Source organism: Zeugodacus cucurbitae, chromosome 3 (genome assembly GCF_028554725.1).
Source record: "Zeugodacus cucurbitae isolate PBARC_wt_2022May chromosome 3, idZeuCucr1.2, whole genome shotgun sequence".
Classification (NCBI taxonomy): domain Eukaryota; kingdom Metazoa; phylum Arthropoda; class Insecta; order Diptera; family Tephritidae; genus Zeugodacus; species Zeugodacus cucurbitae.
The window spans coordinates 1,847,452-1,871,723 of record NC_071668.1 but is presented as its reverse complement, the minus strand read 5'-3'; the positions used below and the strand labels follow the sequence as shown (position 1 = coordinate 1,871,723).

Sequence of the window (24,272 nt, the reverse complement as noted above, 5' to 3'; positions counted from 1 at the left end):
TCATTTGTAGCTTCCTGTAATTTAGCTGGGTTGCTGAATAGCCGACGCGTCGCTGTAGCCGTCATTTTGACTGTCAGATTTTGAGCAGACATCTATCTCTCTCTCACATATCACTTAAAACATAAATTATGCAAAGTGTAATCTTCAACAGCAATGTAAAAATAAATTTGTACCGTCGGTGACCGTTGCATAGTGAAATTATTGTCATTTAGATATCAGTTTTTCGTTGATAAAAGTGAAAACGGTGAAAAGTGCTTTGTTTTTGTTGCAAAAAATTAGATTTTTACGAAAATGAGTGGCTGGAATTAGTAAAAGTGACTGACGTGTAGTGAAGTACATACATACTTTACCTACATATATGATATCTGTTTAGTGGTGTTCTTTGGGGTCGTGTTCGTTGACCGTCGTCCGTAATTTTCGCTTGTCGTGTCGTATTCGTATCGTTTGTCGTTGCATTTCCTGATAAACAATAGAAATTTGTGAAATTATAGAAATTGCAGTGCGATTTCATATCAAAATTTGTTGAATAACAAAAACAACAGAAATCCATTGAAAAAGTGAGTAAAATATTGATATACCCTCACCCTCATCAAAGTAATAAAGAAAATTGTGCACAAATGTAAAGAGTAATTGTTGCCATTTGCCTACTTCCTGCTGCTCATTAATTTATTGGTTTCGTGAGCTTCCTCAAGAAATGAATTCTGTGCCTATGTAAAGTCTTATTTTTATTAATAAAATGCCGTATAGATATTCGTGTTGCTCCGGGGTGCTTGTATAATAGCAAAACAATTTCATATTGCTTGGCTTTGCGAAGATGTTGCCCCACAGAAGGTTGAACAGATTCCAGATACTTGTTTACATATACATATGCACATGTACGTATTTGACACGTGTGTGTGGTTAATTGTGTATACGAGAAGTTTTGTTGTCTGAACTATGGAAGTAAGGCATAGGTACATGAATGCACAATTTCCTTTATAAGCAAACTACAAAGTGGATAAGAGAGTGCCACCTGGGTCTGCTTGATCTCTGAAGTGGGTGAGAAGTGCTCAAAATAAATGTTTGAAATTCAAGCCCAATATGTAAATAATAATATTTACTTAAATTGATATTGTTTAATTAATAAATTGTACATTTAATGTTGAATTCATAAATATTCAAATTTATTTTATACTCTTTTGAAGTGTAAGTTGCGCATACTTGAAACGATTGTAAATAAAAAAAAAACACTTGAAACCACGGGAGTTTATTATTTTTGGAGCCTCAAAAATCTGCATCCAAATGTTTATCAATTAAATTCATTGTTTGTCAATGAATAATACCTAATTCAGTAGAAATTCGCATGAATTGACTCTCATACACACCTATCAGTTTCAATGGGTGAGTGAGTCATGTAATCAGAACACCCTACGTTCTTATGTACGTATGTTTACTATTTATAGCCACCATATCTTTAAACCCCCATCATTGAATTGAATCAAAAATTATTAATACAGCAAACATGTACATACATATATGTATGTACATCCAACAAAAAATAATGTGTACTTTACTGATATTGAATTTCGTTACGTACATATAAATAAATATAGCACCTACCTACTTAATTGTTGCCAATATTGCCCTATGTAATCATGCATTTACACAGAAAGTGAGATTTGCATGACGGCCTCTTCATAATGCCTTTTTTGTAATTTTGAGTACTGCTGCCGAGATCACAGTCCGGAATAGGAAGGAAAGGAGGGAGGTTGCAGAAAGGCACTGTAATGAAATTATGAACAATTTTTGTCTTTTGCAAGAATACTTGCATTATTTATTCTGTTTTCTGAGGTCCGACCTGTTGACGAAATACTGTTTGTCAGATCAGAGATCGAGCGCTGGTATCGCCTAGCTATATATTACCGCCCATCTAACCATTACGATCGTCACTACAATAACAACTAACTGACGAAACTGGTTTTAGTAGCTGAAATCCGCTTCATATGTACATATCTTCATTGGAGTATTGCAATTACTAAAGTAAATAGGAAGACAATTAATAGTCCATAGGATAATTTTAGAAATTATACGTCAATTTATATAGAAAGGACTTTGTTAAGTATCTTAATTCTGACCACCAATACAAGCCAAGGCTTATACTCAAATATAACTGCACAAGCGTGGTATCCGTACATTACACAGCAGCTCGATTCCCAAACAAAGTGTATTCGATTTAATGGTTGAAATAGCCATAAATATGATGGGAATGCACCTCCTGAACGCGTCACAATGCAGTCGTTCAACGCAAATCTTGTCGCAGTGCATTGCATACGGTAAATGGTTAGGCGCCTTCCGTTTGCACCACAGCATTATACGGCGACATCAGGAGCGCTCCATGTAATGGCAAATTTTCCAAGAATCTTTACCTAAAGCAACGCTTTCAGGTTAGATGGCTGATGGAAAGCGACATCGGCACGACATAATTGAAAACAACACTGCGTACAAGTTAACAACAAAGCGAACAATCGACCGTGTCAGCGCATATCAGAGCCATGATATGTGAGGGCAACATCGGTTTCCATTTAATCCAATGAACATGGCTAATTACAAAATAATCGTCGCGCAAAAAGCTCACACAGTCTATACACGTACATATCTCTCAATGTACATTTGTAAATACCCTGCAGGAGAGTGCATTAATTCCAAATGCATAAGGCTACGGCTTTCCTCTTTAAAGTATCTATTGAGTGTTTCGCTTGGTCGGAACTACTAGCCAAATACCACAGTTTAACTAAAGCCTGGTTCTGGGTCGGAATTCACATTTTTCTATTTTTTACATCAAAAGGATAATATTTTAGGCTTTCTCGAACCGGATTTAATATCGGGAAGATGCTAAGACTTTTCTGACTAATATTCCTGCAGGGTACTCTCGTTGCCAAAGTCTATGTGCACGTAATGGGCTCAGAAGATGATTTATACCAATTTGAGGACTGTGACTGTGCGCTTATTATACAGTTCGTTTATCGCACAAAAGTACAAATGTATGTTTGAAATGCACAATGATAACATTGCATGGTGACATAAAGACCAACGGTGGCCAAGGCAAGGCAACTAGAGATATTTCAAAAGCGGAGCAACACATAGAGAACAAGCTGTTGAGTGGTTGTTGTGAGTAGCGAGTGACAAATGCTAACACCACAGACAGCGTCAGAAAGACAACCAGATATGGAATCACATACATATATACGTGTATATCTACAATAATGCAGACGATCCTACTTATCTACGTACATTTCAGTTTTTCTGCTTACCACTCTTTGGCTGCAATGTAAGACAGTAGTCACAGAAATTTTAAGTTGATCGTCCACAGCTAACTGGATAATTTTCAATGCTTAAGCGCAAGCGCAAAAACCAGACACACAGATAGGTTGATGGACCCCAGCGCACAGTCAGGTTTAGCACGGCTTCTTCCTTCGTTGCTCACTTGGACGAGTCACACTTTGTGTGCGTGAAGATTTATTAGATTTTAAATGCAATAATTATAACTTTATTGCGCGAAGGTACTCGCTTCGAATACCAGATAAGGTGCAATGCAAGCCAAACACTCGCATCAGCGCCTTGGGTGGCAGTGGTCTGGCCATTTGGAGGTGTTGAATACGCAATAGAAAAACTAGTTATATGTCAATATATGTCTGCGCTCACATATTTATGTGTAAACAATAATACTAGCATATTTATGAGGTAAAGCTCTATATAAACATAAAATGTGGAAGACTTTTTATGCGAAAACGATACATTCAGGAATTTATTTTCCTCTAACATTTTGAGAAAATTTTTGCACGATACTTGCTTTTAGACAAATGGTTTTCCAAGTTTGAGCTTTCTATTTCAAATCACCAGCGTAATCTAAATTTACCTTATGAAGCCTTTCTAAGAATTTGTTTCTTTTTATTTATTTTTTTTAGCATAATTCAATTTAACCATGCAGAGTATGCATGCACGCCCGTCTGACTACTTTCGGGTGATACCCCCTCCGCATATCTCTATGTATATTTTGCTTAACTTCATTAAATTACAGCAATTTACGCCTCACACCCCATCGGTTTCGGATACTACACATGAGCACGCAAGAGGCAATTGCAATAGCATTCGTGCCACAGTTGGACAAAGCAACCAACACCACTTACAACTTGCAACACATTGCATTTTTGCTAATACATGATTTATACGCTCCATACATTGTGTGCTTGCATTGATTGTCCCTTTGCAACAGGCCTCTTGGCTGTTCCGCCGTGGCTCTTACTCACATGCTTGTTTGGCCCCATGCATGCATCGTATAAAAATATGCTAAACAACATTAATTATTATTATGTGCGCGTTTGCATCGGTGGTGCAAAGTGAAACGAATAGGGGCGCTAAGATTATTCGAATCGATTACAATCTAAATTTACTATATTCGTATGTTGGCTAATATGGGCAACGGCATTTAAGGCAGCAAAAAAAAAAAAACAAAAAACATAGAAATTAAAGGAAAAGTATTAATAAAAAATCGGCATGTTGTTGTTGCTGCAGCAGTACCAATGTATGCGTGTCTACCTTTTTAACCAATGTCTTTTGGGGTTTTGATGTGTTTTAGTGTGATCGCAACACATTTAGTGGTTGTATACATGCAAAGAACACTTGTCCCCATATTAGTTATATCCAATTCGCATAGAGTCGATATGATTGTACCGGCTGCATGTGCTATTGGTTCGGTTAATGTTGGGCACACGCCAGACCGTACAGTGGGCCCTGTAGTGGCACAAGCTTGACTTGAAATGTAAACTTTGAAGAATTGGTCACGAGCTTACTTCTATATTTCTATAAGTATGTACCAAAGTGTCTATAACTCCTTCAAACCCTAAATTCGTTTGGGATCTCAATGTCTTTTCAGATTCTAATTTAAATTTAACATTCAATATTTTAAATAAAAACAATGTACATACATACATACATATTTACATATTTAATACATATATGTACACATAAGACTATAAATCTTGCCAATTGCTCTACTGCAATTGCCCATTTGTACACCAGTGTGAACATATTTGCATATACGATGTTGTATTGTTGTTGCTGTTTGTTTTTTTCAAGCAGGCGGCGCCTAACTCCAACTTCCAATTCCAATTCCAAATGCAATTTTACCATGTCTGTTGTTGGCTATTTCTGTTAACATATTCATTTGTGTTCATGTTTTTTTTTTTTGTATTTCTTATTATATGCGAGTATGTTTATTGTTGTTGTTGGCGATGCCGTATTGGCGTTAAGCTGTTGGCGCTGATGACTCGTACGTGCCACATTGACGATTGTAGCTGTTGTTGTTGACATGCAAATTAAAATAATATGCAAAATAGTAGTGTTTACGAACTGTAGAAAAAATAAATGTTGAGAAAAAAACTCCAAACCACAAAACACAGAGTTGTTAGACCCTTTTTCAGGACAAATAACACCAGCTTACCAGAAGAGCGTTTAACAACTTACAAATCTCCATACCTCGACTAGAAATTGAACAAATCACTTAAGATTTATTTTTTACGCTCTCCTTTCATTCCCTCAATTCTTACAAAAGGTTTCATATTCGGCTGTGTACAAACATATGTACATTTTCGTGCGGAATTATGATCTTGCTGCAGTGTTGATATGATCGTGAGTGTTGCGGCTGACACAGCTTGGTTTTGACATTTTCACAACTAGGAGGTGTCCATAAAAATCTAAGTTATTGCTATTCTCTTTTTTTTAACAAATCTGGCCAATATTCACGGAAATAAGATGTGTCAACCGAAAACACTAACGCCTACTCCTGTCAATACACCGCAGATCATTAATCTTTCAATTTCTGTTCAATTGTCATAGTCTCTGAAGCGGTAGTTAAATTTGCCCTTCTGAATACATTACCTATAACACCCACAATTGACCAACGCGCCAGTTACCGTATGTCTGTGAATTTGCATCCATTCCATGTCCCATTATTGCTGAGTACCTCCATCACAATTTTTAAGTGCAATATTAGCGTCAACTCTGGCGTTTTGGACTTTGTAATGCGACTGTACTTGCATGTGTTTGTATACAAGCAAACAAACTTAAATCTTGTTGCTTCAGCATCGAGACCTAAATCTTCGATGAGTTTCTCGTTGCAGTTGCTGCATTTACCGCCTCCTTGGCAATTCGATATTGTTGATATTTATTTTCGGTTTGCGTATAGTTTATATGCAACGTTCTACTTCACAGAGGTACAAAGCACAATTATCAGATGCGAGTACTTCATGCATACAATATAAGTTATACTCCACATGGATTATAGAATATTCGAATATTAATATTAGTGTGCTGTCCCAAACCAGGACTAAATACACAGTGTCTTCATATTAATTCAATCATATTCCCATCATATATGAAGATTAATCTAAAATAACGATTTACCCTCCTTTATCCATTCTTTTTGACCGATAGTGTGGAAAAGTAGCATATAGAACGTCCGAGGCTCCACTTTTCCAATATTATATAACAATGCTGTTGTGCTAATTAATTAGTTTATGGAAAGATATTGTTAAGCTTGTTTCAAATGCACTGAGAATATTTCTTCTTGTTCATGGGTGGTAAATTGCTATTCTGCGAATTAACAGATTTGTATTTATAAATACAAATATTAATATTTATATGTGTAGTATATACAGGGTGCATCAGATGTTACGTTTGTATATAAAAATTAAATTACTTTAATATTTTCTAACCGATGTCTAGTTGCGTTAAGTTCGATGGATATTGGATCGGATAATATGAATGCACACAAATCCGGGAACAGGAATGAACTATTCAGTTTCTGTAACAATATTCACAGATCTCCAGATTTGACTGCCCCTTTCTTGCTTTAGCGGCGTTATTTGAATAGTAAACGATACCTGTACGGATATCACTTGATTGATGGCGTTAAAAATTACTTCAAATAAGTAGTAAAGAAGTACAAAAAGAAGAAATATCACAAAAATCAAAGCTATTCAATGAACGACCTAAAAGCTGGCGCACCCTGTGCATATTTAATGTCAATTCGCTTTCGTTTGCTCAAGCGATTTGGTTGTTTGTTTTTCGCAAGTACTACTCCTTTTTCATGTTTTCCACAACTCTTTGACTCTCTTAATTGGTCGCATTTCCGCGTGGCACTCTTTACAGTTGTGACTTACCTGCCTTGAGCAGACTGACTCGTCAATCGATTGAGCGATCTCACACTGTTTAGGCTTTCCTATCAGTGCAGCTATTTGTTTACTTATGATGGGGTCTTTAATATATACATATACACACACACCTTTATTCAATATCTGTTGTTGATATTGTTGCCTTTATTATTCGTGTTATTGCGGTTGTTGTGTTGCTTGTTTGTTGTTTCTGTGTATACGATTTTTTTTAATTTTTAAGTTTTTATACTGTGTTGCTACCACCGCTCTTTAGCGCTGGCATTGTTAGTTATTATGTTGCGCTACACTCTTGCCGATGTTTGTTGTTGCATTTGCTGTAATTGCTGTTATTTTTCTTGGGGCTAATATCTATGTACATGCATATGTATGTATCATGTATTAGTTGTTTGTGTTATTGTTTGTTCTGTCGTATGCAGTGCATTTGGTGCTCCCGTTTAAAGCGCTGAGTAGACGCACGGTAAAATTATCTATTGAAAGAAAGAAAAACGGTGCCATAAAATAACGAATATACAGCTGAGCGGCGGTATACTAGCGCCGCGCGAGCAATCAGCGCCGCCGAGTGGTGGCAGTGCGCGCCTAATCGACGCTGTTGCAGTACATTGTGCAGCATTTGTTGATTTGTAATTCAAGTGACAAGACGTCACTCAGCTTGGCAGGCAGACAAGCTAACAGGAAAGCGTACCAACAGTCGCTAAGTCAAGTCAATCTGTCAGACGGCGTTAGTCGGGGAAATAATAGTGTTGCGTTCGTACGTTTCGTCGCGATCACACGTCGGAGGAGTTAGCTATATACAGCTACGTTTACCGACACAATTGTTGACATTTTCTTTACGCTTTCGTTACCGCGCTGAATTTATCTGCTCTACAAGCCGCGACGATTTCTTGAAAGTGAACCGCGCGATATTCCTCCTCCGATTTTTCGTGTGTGAAAAAGTGCAAAAAACTCAATAGATTTATAATAAAAGTTAGTTAAAACTAACGCTCGTTGATCCTTCTAAGTGGAAACGGAATTTAAAGCATTTTGAACCCAACATCAACAAGTTGCTCGAGGTTGCAATCATGTGTACGTCGCTTGTCTTATTTATCACTTTTATTGCTAATACATTTCGATTTCCTTCGTGTTTCCGTTTGCGCACTCGCGCCAGTATAATTGTTTGTGTGTGTGTAATTTACATAAGTTTAAACCCTGAAGGAAATGCTTATAGTAAAACTGTACTAATTTAGTTTCTCACTAGAAATGACCAACTATATTCTTTCTTAAGGTCATTTATTATCCGTTTGTGTTTTATAGCCCACTAGTGTACTTAGAATGTACTTATAGGGTCGGCCGAGACGTTGGAACCTGTGATTTATTGGAACACTTGCAATAAAAATAATTTCGGACACACTTTGAACAAATTTCTACATGGACTAGTTATATTGGAACAGGAATCTTACCATAGCATGTGAAAAGTTATACTAAAGTGCAGACTTGGTGCCAATTTACTGCAAGGTATTATTCGGAATATGTGCCTCCCGCTTTTTCTTTACCTTGTTCAATATTATTTTTACTGTCCACTGAGCGGAAGTGCGATAAGTTTTATACACTTTGATTTACACTTATTGCGGCATTTATGATTGATTAATAATGCGCATGCGTGCGTGAATTATAAATAGCGCACGTGTATTGCAATGCCTGCATGAATGTTTACACATTTGTTAAAAATCAATACAAGGTGTGTTTGCGTGCGATTGGAAGTGCCCGTATATCAGTCGTGCTATTCCGATATCTATTAATGCATATGTGCATACTTATTTATGTTAGTTCTGTTCGAATAGCTGTGACACTATGATCAGCTTGTGGTTTCTTTTGTCTTCCACTTATATGCAGCTGCTCTATACTTGGGCTTATAATACTATGGCGTAAGTTTGAGTCGATCTTTTATATTCAGATTTGATGAAGACGCATATCTAAATAGCACATTTTAGAAATAAAATGAACTTTTGGGAGTTTGTGTAGTTTGTGTAGTTAAAACAGGAAGACAACATCGACCCAAACGACGTTTAATTGTATATAACTTAACCTCCTCTACAATCATTAGTGCTTCTATCTTATTAAATTTCTATTTTTTGGTCTAACATTTTGATGAATGACCATTAGTTTCAATCTAATCCTTCCTATAGTATCCAGTCCTATCTCCTTTCATGAAGGAGCAGCAATTGATAGTTTTGCATTGCCCACCATAGCAGGGGATCTTGACTTATTCCAGTAGCCGTTGGAAAACCAGCAGGCGGCCACCTTGCGTTCGCTATGGTATATGGTATTAATTACAAAGTGGTAATAAATATAAATTATGGCTACTTAGAAATTTACAAGTAATTCGTTGTGAAATGAGTAATTCTAACCAGATTGTAAATTAAAGACCGGTAGCCGTAGCGCGTGATAATCAAAATTGCGACTGCTGTGTCACGCCCGGCTACTGTGTAAATACCAGTTACCGATCGCGCACCGCGTATGCGTCAGTGCAAACATACACGCACATTCCTATTTACATGCATATGCACAGTATATTTAATGCATAAGGAGCTGCGTATAACTTACCTAAATGCTTTACCGAATTGCATTTGCCATCAGCCACCCAATTTGCTGGAAATTTTACTATTCACATCTCCACCTCGGCTCAACGGCGATTAAATTAATTTCTTGATTTATACGCAACGTTTAATTGGATTTGAAATTGGATTTCAGCAAAGAGGCAGCCGCGTGCTCAAGTGTAGTGCCTTAGTTGTGGCACTTGCCAAGTCACCGAATGTCACAGATTCTAAACAAATCGGGATAAGCTAAATTGTGCGCACATTCTAAAATGTACCGTTGCAGTGCCACCAATTTGCAGCGCTTCGAATTTGCTTGCGTCTAGTCAATATTGTAGCACCTTTCTTGTTTGTACAGCACTTGTGCCACGTTTTGTGTGTTATTTAAATTTCCATATGTGGTCATGCAATTTAGTGCATGTAAATGTAAATGTGAGCATGCATACATATGTATAAAATAATATATGGACATGTGTACGATCGTTTTGTTGACAAGCTTGACAATTGTCCACCAGTTTGCTGTGTGCTTGTCAATTATTTCAATTAATTGGTTTTGCATATGACACGAGTAAATCCACTCATTTGGCGCGCAAGCGAAAAAATCACAACAAATATTAGTTAAACCGCATACAAAAGTACATTCATACATATACTATTATGTATGTATGTCATACCTGAATCGAAATGGTAATAAAAGGTATATTTGCCGCAAAGGTATTGTCGTTTTTTCCTACAGTTAGTCACTACAATAAATTGAAATTTTCATCTGCATCACTGCAGGCGGTAATTTCGCCGCTGCAACTAGTTGACATTGAAATGTCATAATTAAAATGAATTGTTATGTTGATAAGTGAGTTGTGGCTGTATCGGCTGTCATCTATTAACAACATTATAACCAGCCAGATCTGATTTCATTGCACTTTGCATACGGAATTTTAGAACGAAGAGTTTTTGTGTTGGCGATATTTTACTGGAGCGCGCGGTTCAAGAACAAGACTGAAAGCATAAGACATATTATCATATTTATGTGTGTTTATTATTACTACATTGTGAATATTTGATAAAAATTAGCATTCAACGCAGCGTCGTCGCCCTACGTTAATTGTCGTTATAGAATAATTTACTAATTTGTCCTAAACAAATAATTTACTGCATAAATAGCCACTCAGAAATAATCAGGTGCCAAGAACAGCAACTTTTATTTATATTTGTAAGCCTTATAGAGCTTATATCGCTTGAAACTCCATTTTTAATTTAACGCATTGCCCATTGTCGGCTTTGGAACGTGTGCGCAACGGCATAAAGTTGTGTGCGCTAGAGCCGCCCACCGGTCGCATACAACACACAAACACATAGGAGCGCGACGGATGTGTATTCGGCAACCGTTTGGCCATACGCCAAGATAGCCATCGATTATAGCGCTTTTAAGTAGCGGGTGCATACACTCGTACCAATCGTGAACCCACCTCTGTTACGGCATTTGTTTAATTGCGCGTACGTACGCTTGGCGGAAATCAGTTACTATGCGCTTGCGCAGCCGCACATAATTACTGCATATGTTTTTAATTGGCTTAGCCGAACATTATAAAGCATTAGCTCCACCTACACGTTGTTTGATACTAAAATGTTTTCTAATGCTGTTTCAATACATTGATAATATTTATATAATCTTTGTTGTAGTGCTTGAGGAATATTTTGAGGATTTGATTTTTCATATTTATTAATTTTCACATTCATTTCCAGACTACCATCCCGTTAACAGTTATCCCGGCTATCCGATGAATCCGACAAACGGCATGGATACAGAAGATGTCGAGTCCACCTCAAGCAGCGCAATGTCCCGACTGGGTACACTCTTTTCTTTCACATCGCCGGCAGTGAAGAAGCTGTTGGGCTGGAAACAAGGCGACGAAGAAGAGAAATGGGCCGAAAAGGCGGTGGACAGTTTGGTGAAAAAGTTGAAAAAGCGCAAGGGTGCTATTGAGGAACTCGAACGCGCTCTATCCTGTCCTGGCCAGCCTTCGAAATGTGTTACAATCCCACGTTCTTTAGACGGACGCTTACAGGTATGTTTGAGTCTTATTTCCTCTTCCAGATTTTAAACATATTTAAAATACGAAATTGTCTTCTCCAGGTATCTCATCGGAAAGGACTTCCACATGTCATTTATTGTCGCGTTTGGCGCTGGCCAGATTTGCAATCACACCACGAACTAAAACCACTTGAAATTTGCCAGTACCCATTCAGCGCCAAACAAAAAGAAGTTTGCATAAATCCTTATCATTATAAACGAGTTGAGAGCCCTGTACTGCCGCCGGTGTTGGTGCCACGCCATTCGGAGTTTGCGCCCGGGTTCTCAATGCTACATTTAAATCAGTCCATGTCTGAGCCTCCAATTCCACCCAATATGAATTACTCTAATAATGGCTTCAACAATATGAGCCCCAACAGTCCGCCTCTAACATCAGCCGGTAGTCCTAGTACGGTAAACTCCAACCCTAACTCACCATACGGTAGTTTGGCGGGCACACCACCGCCGGCATACAGCCCCTCAGAAGATGGCAATTCGAACAATCCCAATGATGGCACACAACTGATCGATGCACAGATGGGCGACGTGGCCCAGGTGAGCTATTCAGAGCCAGCATTTTGGGCTTCAATTGCTTACTATGAGCTCAATTGCCGTGTGGGTGAAGTATTCCACTGCAACAACAATTCAGTCATCGTCGACGGTTTTACAAATCCATCGAATAATTCAGATCGCTGCTGTCTCGGGCAGTTGAGTAATGTAAATCGCAACAGTACCATAGAAAATACACGCCGTCACATAGGTATGTGCCATTAAAAAATACGTAAATACTAATTACTTACTCATCCCCTCCCAATTGCTTTGCAGGAAAAGGCGTGCACCTCTATTACGTTGCTGGCGAAGTATATGCCGAATGTCTATCCGACTCGGCAATATTTGTGCAATCACGAAACTGCAATTATCACCACGGCTTCCATCCGAGTACTGTGTGCAAGATACCGCCTGGCTGTTCTTTGAAGATTTTCAACAATCAGGAATTTGCTCAACTTTTATCGCAATCAGTTAACAACGGTTTTGAAGCAGTCTATGAGTTGACGAAGATGTGCACAATCCGAATGAGTTTCGTAAAAGGATGGGGAGCCGAATATCATAGACAAGACGTAACATCCACTCCTTGTTGGATAGAGATACATCTGCATGGACCATTGCAATGGCTTGACAAAGTACTGACACAAATGGGCTCGCCACACAACGCCATCAGTTCCGTATCATAAGAGCAAAATGATATGATGTCGTTTCGTAGTTTTCTATTATCATTAATTAGTGTTTTCTTTTTAATTTGCTTATGATTGATCTGCGCTGATTTTATCACTTTGTTTCAACTACTTGTTTACACATTTTATTTTAACGGCTTATATTGCCGTTTCACTATTACGGTATGAAGGAGAACTTAAGATAAATACATATATGTAACGATATAATTGGCATCAACATAGTTTAGATATTAATGTTTTATTACTTTGATTTTTAAGTATCGTATACATATACCCGAAAGTACATTTATACTATTTTTATAATATTACAAGAACAACTAATTTAGATAATTTTCCAAACATATTTTGTTTGCAAATTGAAACAAGCAGGATATATCTTTTTTTTGTGTGTAATAATAAAGTTTTATTATTTTAATTTTCATTCGTATTTGTTGTTTTATTTTATTTTAAATTAAATAAATTTTAATTTATTATTTCAGCATCAATTGCTAGTTTTCATGAGATGTAAGTAAATTGAAATAAGTTGAAATAGTAAATTAATTGTGGAAATGTAAGAAAACAAATGAAGTATGAATATAAATAGTATTTAATTTAGAAATAGTAAATTAGTTGAACTTGGAATTATCTCAACGCTTATGTGCCTGCTTACGCGTATATATTCACACAAAACAAAAAATGTGCTCTACTTAAACACTTAAGTGCTTTTGAAACATGCCTTAAACAAATGCGAATTATTGAACTGCTTACATACAATACATATGTAAATAAAAGAATTTGGCCAATATATGTAAACATTTTAAATTATATTACTATATAGTTTTATAATTAAGCACTGAACCGATCGAGTAGCGAAAAGTTACGAAATGCATTAAAGTCCATGACAATTTGCTACAATGAAATAAATGCCTTCGCATATACAATGTATTTACAAAAATATTTTCAATTTGCTATGTATTTTAGGCTATTTCCATTTCTAGCTTATTTGCTTTGTATTTTGCTAAAATATATCAATACACAACTATATATTGTTATATAATAAATAAATATAATGTATTGTAATTTCCAATGTAGTAATAAAATATGTGCAAAATCATTATAATAATATTTCAAATAAAGTTTGGTGAATTTCCTGACTAAAATAATACACACATATTTTTGGAAAACATTTAGAAGCCATTAATTTAAAAAAATGTATAATTTTATTATTTAAAAAAGAGATACAAATACCACTCTCAAAAATTCCTCAGCGGGTCTGCTTGAATAAATTCCTTAACATTAACAATTGCCTAGTGGCAACATCAACAGCTGTTTGTCATTTTGACGTTTCTCTGACATCTGTGGCTTGTGTATTTTGCCGTGCTTCGACTGGAGAATTACATTATTAGTGAATATCAAAATATGTCGAACGTGATTGATCCAATAAAACTCCTTACGGATAAAGGTGAACGCCAACCGTCGTTCATGAACAGCACCTTCAATCCATTGGTGTGTTCTATACTTGGATTCGGTTGCGCTGTTTTCCTGAATTTTGGTTTGAGAAAACCACCATTCTCAGGTATGTTTCATGTGACGTAACAACAATATTTTAGTAAATTTATTAAATTAAATGCTTATTTTTTAGGCATTCAGAATCATGTAATCTTGGCGGCGCTAGGTGGTGGCGTGGGTGTGTACTTCGATAATAAGAGGAACGAGCATCTTGCCAAACGCGATGCTGTGCTGAGGCATTACATTGAATTGCATCCCGATGATTTTCCAATCAAAGGTAAATAAGAAGTAATAAAAACAAAAAAACAGTGCCAATAAACGCTGATAATACATTTTGTGTTATAGAGCGCAAGAAGTACGCTGACGTTTTGGAAGCATGGGTACCTATTCGTTAAATATGCCGTAGGACGCTGGTGATGCCGTCATAGATAAAATCACTAACGAAAATGCTTTAGTTTGCAAGGAATATAATTTGCATAGAGAAACGCTAGTTGTTAATTGGACTATAGCTAATGCGAAATGAATAAAAACTTGGTTTAATACCAATAAAAAGTTTATATTTATTTTATTGACTGAAAATTATAAAAAAAACTTGTTGAATTGATGTTTATTCATAATTTCCACTTAAGTTGGTGCTGCAAGTAAGTATAATGCCAAAGAACATATTTTTGTTTTGTTCTACACATTAGTTCCATTAAATCTCATAAATTAATATAAATTATTTAAGATGAATCTCTAAATATAAAAGTGTCAACCAGTCCAGTTTCGGAAACACTGGAAATGAAGATACGTTCTAGTATGTAGGCCGCATAATTGTCACCGACTCCCTTCTTTTCCGGATCTCAATGCGCATGTCCAAAAATGAACCGTTATATGAGTTCACCAACTAATGATTTGTTGTTGTGGGGATGTTTCGATGTTCAAACGGTGACCACAAAACAGACAGAGACAATAGATGTTACTGTAGGAATTGTCAGTAGTCAGTTGAGTTTTAGATGTTGAACGGTGAAAATCAGAAGGACGGAAAGCGTTTCTAAGTTGCGAATAAAAACATCAATAAAATAGAAGTAGTTACCAACAAAAAATAATAAGTGTTGAAAAAAATAACAAAAATGTGTTCGGAATGATGCTGGTTGGAACCATTAAGTGTAGTGAAGTGGACAAATGCACGCTACATACATATATATTGCAAATTAATAGTGGGGGCATAATTTAGTGTTGTAACGGTAAAATATATAAATGTTCTTGCTCTAACATTCATTAACATTTGACTCTTAATAATTGTTTTGTTTTAATATAACTTATTATATATATCAATCTACAATAAATTCAAAATTAAGCGTAAAATAAATAACAGTTATAAAAATATAAAAAAATATTAATTCCCAAAATAAATGCCATAGTTAAAGAGTTCAAAGAACCTTAACGAAAGTAGTGATAATTTTAGGCCATTGCATGCCAATATTCTACAGCATTCCATCGGCTGCTCTTTACCCCGCTCCCTGCAACTTACACTGATTTTGCCTGCGTGCCTGCCGGATATTCACGCAAAAGCAAGTCAATAAGTAAACATATAAACCCCGAACTGCGCGAGCAAAGAGACTCACAAAACTCTACACTGCGTGGTCAGTCATCCTAAAAACAATAAAGTTGAATATTTGTGTCCTGTTATTTTGCCAATGCAGTGCAAGCGTGCGTAATACTCTTTTAGTGGCGTCATATTTTGGATAGCTTCGCGTCAATGTTCCAGCAACAAAGTTGGCAGCTGTGAGCCAAGAAAACGTTTAACTGTTGGCGTTCGTTGCTCAATTTGGTGGAATTCGCTGTGATTTGATTATGGCTAAGGTGGGAGAAAATTAATAATCATAATTTTTTATTAATCTCATTATATACATTTATATTTATATTGCATATAGATAAGGAATCCATTATAAATATGACTATATTATGTTATTTATCTGTAGATCTTCAAGTCAAATCGAAAATTTTAATTTATATTATAATGAATTATTAAAGTATTTTATTTTTATACCTATATATATTTACTTTTTATACTTTATTTTTACATACAAATATACATATGTGTATGTACATATGTATATCTAAAAACATTCTGTTTGATTTATTGATTGCCAGTGAAATCATAAATAGCGAATGAGCTTTACCCTCGGAAATTACTTTCAAAGTATACTCATTTATACTTATGTACTTACTCGCACGCCTATCTGAGCGTTTAGTCCTCTGACATCTTGCACGAGGACACCTGTCTTTCTTGTATTATACATACATATATCATTTACGACCGAATCTCTGTGGGTGGAGGAGAGTCGTAAAACCAAAACAGATGCCGCAATTTTACTTTAACACAGACGAAAATTAGATTTGCTTTATCAACAAGTTCTTAGAAAGATAAAAATCAGAAATTCTTAAGGGGCTATACCAGTGCAACCTATGAAAAACTAGGCGTTTTTCGTGAACTTTTTTTAAAGAAAGTACTCGATCGATTATTTCTTTTTTTGCACATAATAAGGTATATTTTCAGCTACATTTCAAATTTTTTTTACCAAAATATTGAAAAACAAGAAAAAACGTTAACTTCGGCTGTATCGAAGCTAATATACCCTTCATAGGTGCATTTCTTTCAATAACTATGTGTTTAAGCAAATCTAAAGACGTAAGAAGAATTAAGTAAAAAAAAGAAAACATTTTACTAATTCTTTTTAGCCGGGTTGTTTGCTAGAAACATTAAGGTTATATAGTTAACCGATCTGGACAATTTCTTCGAAGATTATATTATTACCTTAAGCAGTAATCCATGTCAAATTTCGTGAAAATACCACGTCAAATGCGAAAATTTTCCATACAAGCCATTGATTCCGATCGTTCGGCTTGTATGGCAGCTATATGCTATAGTGAACCGATCTGAACAATTTTTTCGGAGATTAAATTATTTCTATGAGCAATAACTTACACCAAATTTCGTGAAGATATGTAGTAAAATGCGGAAGTTTTCCATACAAGTCCTTGATTCCGATCGTTCAGTTTGTATGGCAGTTATATGATATAGTGGTCCGATATCGGCAGTTCCGACAAATGAGCAGCTTCTTGAGGAGAAAATAACATCTGTAAAATATATCTTAAAAACTGAAGGACTAGTTCGTATATATACAGACAGAGAGACAGACGGACATGGCTAAATCGACTCAGCTCAACATACTGATCATTTATATATATACTTTGTAGGGCCTCCGACGCTTCCTTCTGGGTGTTACAAACTGCGTGACCAACTTAATATACCCTGTTCAGGGTATAATAACCGAGTTTTATGCTGCAGAGGGAGGTGCCAAAAAAAAGTTCACCAAGTGCTGACATGATTCCGGCCGAATGAGTAGCTGAAACAAAAAAATTCAAAAAGGATATTAATTTTTGAGAAATGTCGTTTCGAGAAAAACGCGTTTTAAGTTTCGACTATTGCTGCTTATTACAGCGAGCGGTCGCTCTTTAAAACGCTACCATTCAAAAACTATTCAAGATACGATCTTACCGCTTTCACAGGACATTTTTGAAAGTATAAACTATTCAATAAGCAAAAAATAAAAAAAATCTATTTTTTGAAAATGTCACACTGGTATAGCCCCTTAAGGAAAAAACGCCTACGGAAAAAAGTTTGATACATCTTTAATCATATAGCTTATGACTGAAGCATAATTATACCTATGACTAAAATAGTTTTTGTTTTAGTGAATATATCTAACTAATTAAGTAATAGAAAATTTCAAAGAACATTAATTGGGTAGTATGCATATTCTGGTGCATATGTTGGAAAGTATATATACATATACATTTAAAAATGTCATAGAAATAATTGGCACAGTATTCTAACCTCGTTGTCCTAACCATTTTTGCTGAAAACTTTGGTGACTTTATGTCTGCAATGCACGACAGCAAAGCAGAGTGCAAACACGAAAGCCATAAAATGAATAAAAATGAAATACAAACACCAACTGCTTAGTATGTGTGTATGTATGTATGTTATAAAAATGTCGCATAAATCGATATAAACTAACTTTTCGCTTTTGAGCCAAAATGACCTGAGCTAAGAAATCTTAGAGTGTAGCACGACGTCTTTAAAGGTATAAATATAGAGTTTATTATTTTTTTTATTTTTTATTTTAAATACATTCAATCGTTATTATGTTAAATACTACTTTTTTTTTGCTCTGTAACAATATTATTAACTTCCAACCACAGCTTTGACAACAGAGTAAATAGTCAAGCTGTTCTCTTCTAATCACAATATGCTTTGATTTTACTTTAAGTGTGTGTAACTAACTTCTTCGCATATGACTTTAAGCTTTCTCAAAGACTTGCAGCTTTAAATACATACTTTCCATGAGAAAAAGTACTATTTAAGCACACATCGCTTGCATGGGTCACTCATACGCACAGTATTCCCACAACGCGTTCGCTTGCCTCCTTGCGGTATACTAAATATATATGCACATACGTAGTTATGTATGCATGTGGCACATTAAGTAAGCTAATACTCATGCATTGTCTGTCCTTCATTGTAGAGGTGGCCTTCCGTTTCCGTTGTCTTTGCACAGCGGAGAAGCGCAAGCAATACATCTCTTCTCTATTCTTTGATATACTCGCAATGCGCTGTCCTACATTCAATTTTCTGTTGTATTATTGTGTAAATATGTGTTTGTTTGTGTTTCAAGAAAAAACTTGTGAAGATGCAGTGTTGCATTTTTCTTCGCATTTTGTTGAGCACTTGCAACATTACGCTTCGTAAGATGTTTTTTATGCTACGAAGTGGTACTTTGTTGAAGAAATAATAACTTTTCATAACTAAAATAATAAAATGAAATGTATATTTTCGTAATAAACGTTCAGAGTGAGAGTGAGATGATACAAGTATCATTGAGACCCCCTCTTAGGTCTTTTCATCTACAGAGAAGAAAATTATATAAAAATAGCAAATTAATTATACCCCGAGATAAATAAACTTTCATATCGCGATTATATATATTTTTTCGATATACTTTTTAGAATATTTCGAATCACAATTTCTCCAAAATTCAATCAAAAACTTTTTCATTGAAGTCCGTGGAGGCATGCAACCTCTCCTATCCTTTGTCCATGCGAACATAGTCAACAAATAAATGCCGCAAAATGAGCAACATTCGTGTGCCATAAAAATCGATGTCGAAAAGCAACTTAAACGAGTATGAAAAAAAGGTCGACAAATGTTTCGTCTATTATAGCTAAGCACAAATTGAATTCTGTGTGAATATGTGAATATATTTTGCACGAAGAACTGTTTGAATGAGGGTCGGTTGCAACTGTAGAATACTTACATAACAATAGACGCTGAATGCTTGGTCAAATTGAATTACATTGCTCGGATAAGAGCTACAAGTACCTAGCGGACAAGTTGTTAGCATACAAAGTGCGACCATTGTATCCAATAAAGGTGGACCGAAAGATTTGGGCAGACGAAATAGGCGAAGTGCACACGAGTGCCCACAGTGGCATTGTGTAGCAGAAGACAAGTTTGCATTGCCATTTTTTACTTATTTGGTCTGCTAACGGTATTTTTATCTGCGGTGTTCCTGCGCCGGAAACTGTCATCGAAGCCATTGTGTTGGCCATTGTATACACTTTTCAGCGGTCAACACTAGCATACTTATACTATCAACCGTTCTATTGTCTACTATTTCTCCTGTGAAAATCTGTGGGTTACAAAAAAATCAATATCAAGCACTTTCGAAATTCTGCTTTCATTTAGCGTTATTTCAACTCATTTTGTAATTAAAAGGAAATTAGAGTGTCAGCGTATGCCACCTTTTCTTAGTCAGAGTTGAGGGCAATGCACGCTTCACTACAGCTGTAGACACTCACCACTACACATACACACACACACACATGCCAGTTTTGTGTTGTTCAAACTCAGGAGTCATAGTACAAAAAGTCAGCGCTGCATTGCAACCCTTAGTCAAGTGAAATGGAAGTGAAATTAACTTGCTGGAGGAAAGTAGCAGAACAATATAATACAAGTAAATGTGAGTCTAACAGAAAAGTACTTACTAACCCAATTTTTGCCTTGCACGCGATTTGTAAGCAAACAATGGTATCGGATATACAAATCATACATCATTTGTTATTGTTCAGCTGAGTTTGTAGGTACAAATATGTGCTCAGAATTTGACTTTGCGGGTACACTGTAAAAGAAATTGAAATTTGCTAATTTAAAAAGACCTTTGAGGCAGCAGAAAGTAAAGAGGGAAGTCGGATGCTTTCCAATATTTGAGGTTTGAGCGCCTCAAAGTCACATATTTCATATATAAGATGTGTTCAGAAAATATCGGGAATTTTCGTTTTTGAAAAATTATTTCTTCATTCGCCTACATTAATATTGTCGCCTTCAAATTGGCCTCCATTCGATATTATGCTTTTATGTCAGCGCTCCCATCGTCGAAAGACTTCTCAAACTCGATTTTTGGGATAACCTTTGGCTCTTTCAGCGACTTCTCACATCTAACCATAGAGGCTCTCTTATGACAATCTCTCTCTTATGACAATAGTATACGATTTTTGAATTGTTTTCGGAATTTTCGAAAGGTTACTTAGTCGAAAGTTTCTTAGCTCAGAGGCTAATAGGCCAATATTGTATTTATTATGCTCTGAGTCTGAGCTAATTAAATTGGAACCTCCGATAGAACTGATCAGAACAAGAGATGAATATAAATAAATATAAAAGTAACCAAAACTTATCTCAAGGCGTTATACCTGTAGTACTGACTCTCTCTGAGAGGTCTTCTCAAATATCTTCAATGTTTAAGAATTGATTCTGGTTCCACTTTGACAAAGGCTTTAAGAAATATAAAAGAGATATGATTTCTAGAATTTTCCAAGTGTAGCCCGAAGCGCATTTAGTAACCAAAGCCGCTTTAACTACCCGTGTGTTGACCATAAAAACGTAAAACTTTAAGCTACAAAATTTGTACTCAAATGCAAGCAGTCGCGCTAACGACGGTGGCACAAACAACCACGTGTGCTGGGACTGCGGCAATCGAGCGACAAATGGAAGCGAATGTGGATGGTCGGTAAAAGCCAACAGCTGTATGAGCTCAACCAAATATTGAAACTTAAAATATAAAAAGTACAAAGGGAAGAAAAACTAAACGAATAACGGTGTAAGCGGTCGACTCGTGTGAGTTGCATTCCAAACCATTTTCGACTAACTGTCCATTGCTGCATACATAAACCCATACATAATACATACGTAAGTATTTAAGTACAGTTATGAAATGTTGGTTTGTTTCTCATATGCACGCGTTACAACCCTTGTAATCCATGTGGCTGCGGTGTGGTGGCATGACTGTTTGAGACCCGACGTTCAGTTTAGTTTTATGGTCGCCACAATTATTGGCTTTTCCTGAGCACGAAAGCGGATTTTCCAGCAAAACATGCGGACTTATTTACAGTAATCACGGTACATGCCAACACTTGTTTTCGCTTAAAGGAGCGCTGTGTCTGAGTACCAATGTACTTATATACTTATATGTATATATATATGCCAGTAGTATTTCCTAGAATTGATTTGTATATAACTTTGGCACCTCATTGTGCTTCGTCTACAAATTTTACACTTTTCTCCATTGATTTTCTCTTTGCGCATTTTTTCATGTCTGCGAAGTTTTTCGCTTAAACTTGTTATCGGGGGTCTGCTAAGCGAATCATCATAGCTCTTTTTTCGTAAAGTTGCACTTCGAAGAACTGCTGTTGTATGCCAGAGAGTCTGTTAAACACACAGGCAGGAAGCTGAAATAGGAACTTGGTGTTCTATCTGACTGCAAATGAACCTTGTTCTCCGCATATTTTTAATGAGGTTGCCTTTGAGTTGAGTTGAGTGGGGCTAGAGCGAAATTATTTTCACACACAGGCTCAACTATTTAATTGTTATACCCTTCACGAGTACAAACTGGCGTCTTAACCGTTAGTGTTGCCTGTTATCTCAATATTGGAGATTTCTGACATAAATTTGATATTCTAGTGCCTTCTTATAAACTAATAACATTCGGATTTATAGTTGAATTGTGAAAATATCACCTTTGAATTATCTTTCATTCATGGAAGGTATAAATTCTTCGAAGGCAACCACTTTTTAACGGTAAAGTTTTTAATTTGGGTTTTGGCGCGCTTACAAGCGAAACTATTCAACCCTTTGAACTACCACTTGAGGTCTCGAATCACACATATACTCGTGCATACATTCACCGCCGAAGGGCAACTGTATGTGTAAAGAATCAAAAGGTGTTCGGCTGCATCACAAGTTGGATACTCCGCTCCACCTCAGCTAGCTTGTCAGGCGGAAAGTGGCACATGAGGGTACATTCAACTCAACGCGCGCTTTGTAAGGCAAACAAAATGGTATGCAATGGGCGAACAAGTGAAAATAAAAAGTAAATATAATCGCTTACGAAGTTGAGCGGAAAGTGGCAAGCCAGACATGGATAATTTTTAGCTCTAAAATTTTAGAAATTAACAAATCATAAAATTTTAGAATTCATTTTAATCAAATCTCTAATTCATAAAATGCTTGAATGCAGGCATTTTTGCCATAAATTATATACTTTTGACTTTTCTCCATGTGTTAGCGCTGTTTTGTGAATGATTTAAGGATACAAATTTTCCATTTGACTTGCCAAGGACATGCAACATATGCATAGCAGTGCCTTATTTGCTTTTCGTATTTGGTAGTGCAATTGCAAACAAGTCAAAGCCGCTGTAGTCAAGCAATTGCAATGCCAAAATGTATTATTCTCAGTTAAAAAGTCGTATACAGCTGCTGTTGTTGTTTTTGTCTCATCAGTACTGTTGTGAAATTCACTTTCATAGCCAAACATGCATTTGAATAAACCAACTTTGAGACAGAGGTCGCAGCATGCTCAGCCAAATTCGAGCTTAGCTCCAATGAAATGCAACACAGCACAATGCTGCTTTGGCAATACAGTTGAGATTCTACATATATACGGGTGGATGGCATTCATACGAAATGGTTGTAAGTCTGTATGTGTCTGGTTGTGCGTCTGATGCTGAAAACATAAAGGAAAACTAAGGCAAAGTAGGCTATCGTAAGTGTCATAGGGCGTAGTGAGTGAGTCACTCATTTGTAGTTGAAAAAAGAAGAAGAAGAACAAATTCAGGTACATGAAATGGGCAATGTGCAGTGAGGCATAGCATTTTGCTGATTCATTTCGCGCTCCAAATGAACAGCGCAACAAAACTACTGTATAGTGAGTAATTGTTAATTTGTCTGCTGAAAATACACGCGTGTAAAAATTTAAAATTTCCATAAAAATAGTGAAAATTAATTTGCTGCTTGAACACTAAACTTTCACAAGAGCTTTCACTGTAACGCTTTCATTGTGCTTACGTGTGCGTCAAGCGGTACACAATGTGCATTTACGTCATTACGGCCCAAGTGCCATGAGAAATGTTTACACAAGTGCAAACTTGCTATGTTACCAAGCGTTACGGTGGCAAATGTTAGCTGTAAATTCACTTAGGAAAGCTTTTCAGAAAAATATTCGCGGAAATACCTTTATGGCGGACAACTGTAACCGACGGTAAAAACATTATAAAAGTTAACTTTTGCAACAAAAAATCAATTTTAATGGAGACAAATATT

General features: G+C 36.2%; 3 protein-coding genes across 4 annotated transcripts in view; all 3 read left to right on the top strand.

Annotated features, from left to right (window-relative positions):
- Nucleotides 1–100: 100 nt before the first annotated feature.
- On the top strand, nucleotides 101–13,505 carry Mad_0 (protein mothers against dpp). 2 transcript variants are annotated; one of them, XM_011180311.3, is made up of 4 exons: nucleotides 101–557; nucleotides 11,525–11,847; nucleotides 11,916–12,612; nucleotides 12,678–13,505. In XM_011180311.3, exons 2-4 carry the CDS (start codon nucleotides 11,560–11,562, stop codon nucleotides 13,082–13,084), a joined length of 1,392 nt encoding a protein of 463 aa, XP_011178613.1. In that variant the 5' UTR covers nucleotides 101–557; nucleotides 11,525–11,559; the 3' UTR covers nucleotides 13,085–13,505. The 2 variants fall into 2 exon arrangements, with proteins under 2 accessions (XP_011178613.1, XP_011178612.1); XM_011180310.3 differs by lacking the exon at nucleotides 101–557 and adding an exon at nucleotides 7,687–8,273.
- A 904-nt stretch (nucleotides 13,506–14,409) lies between these two features.
- On the top strand, nucleotides 14,410–15,129 carry LOC105209731 (NADH dehydrogenase [ubiquinone] 1 subunit C2). Its single transcript, XM_011180305.3, has 3 exons — nucleotides 14,410–14,639; nucleotides 14,706–14,849; nucleotides 14,918–15,129. Exons 1-3 carry the CDS (start codon nucleotides 14,483–14,485, stop codon nucleotides 14,965–14,967), a joined length of 351 nt encoding a protein of 116 aa, XP_011178607.1. The 5' UTR covers nucleotides 14,410–14,482; the 3' UTR covers nucleotides 14,968–15,129.
- A 417-nt stretch (nucleotides 15,130–15,546) lies between these two features.
- The window catches only part of LOC105209729 (uncharacterized), a 116,750-nt gene continuing 108,024 nt past the window's right edge, over nucleotides 15,547–24,272 (top strand). Inside the window, exon 1 of the mRNA XM_054227567.1 lies at nucleotides 15,547–16,417. Coding sequence (XP_054083542.1) covers nucleotides 16,409–16,417 — 9 coding nt within the window. The 5' untranslated portion in view covers nucleotides 15,547–16,408. The remainder of the gene's footprint in view (nucleotides 16,418–24,272) is intronic.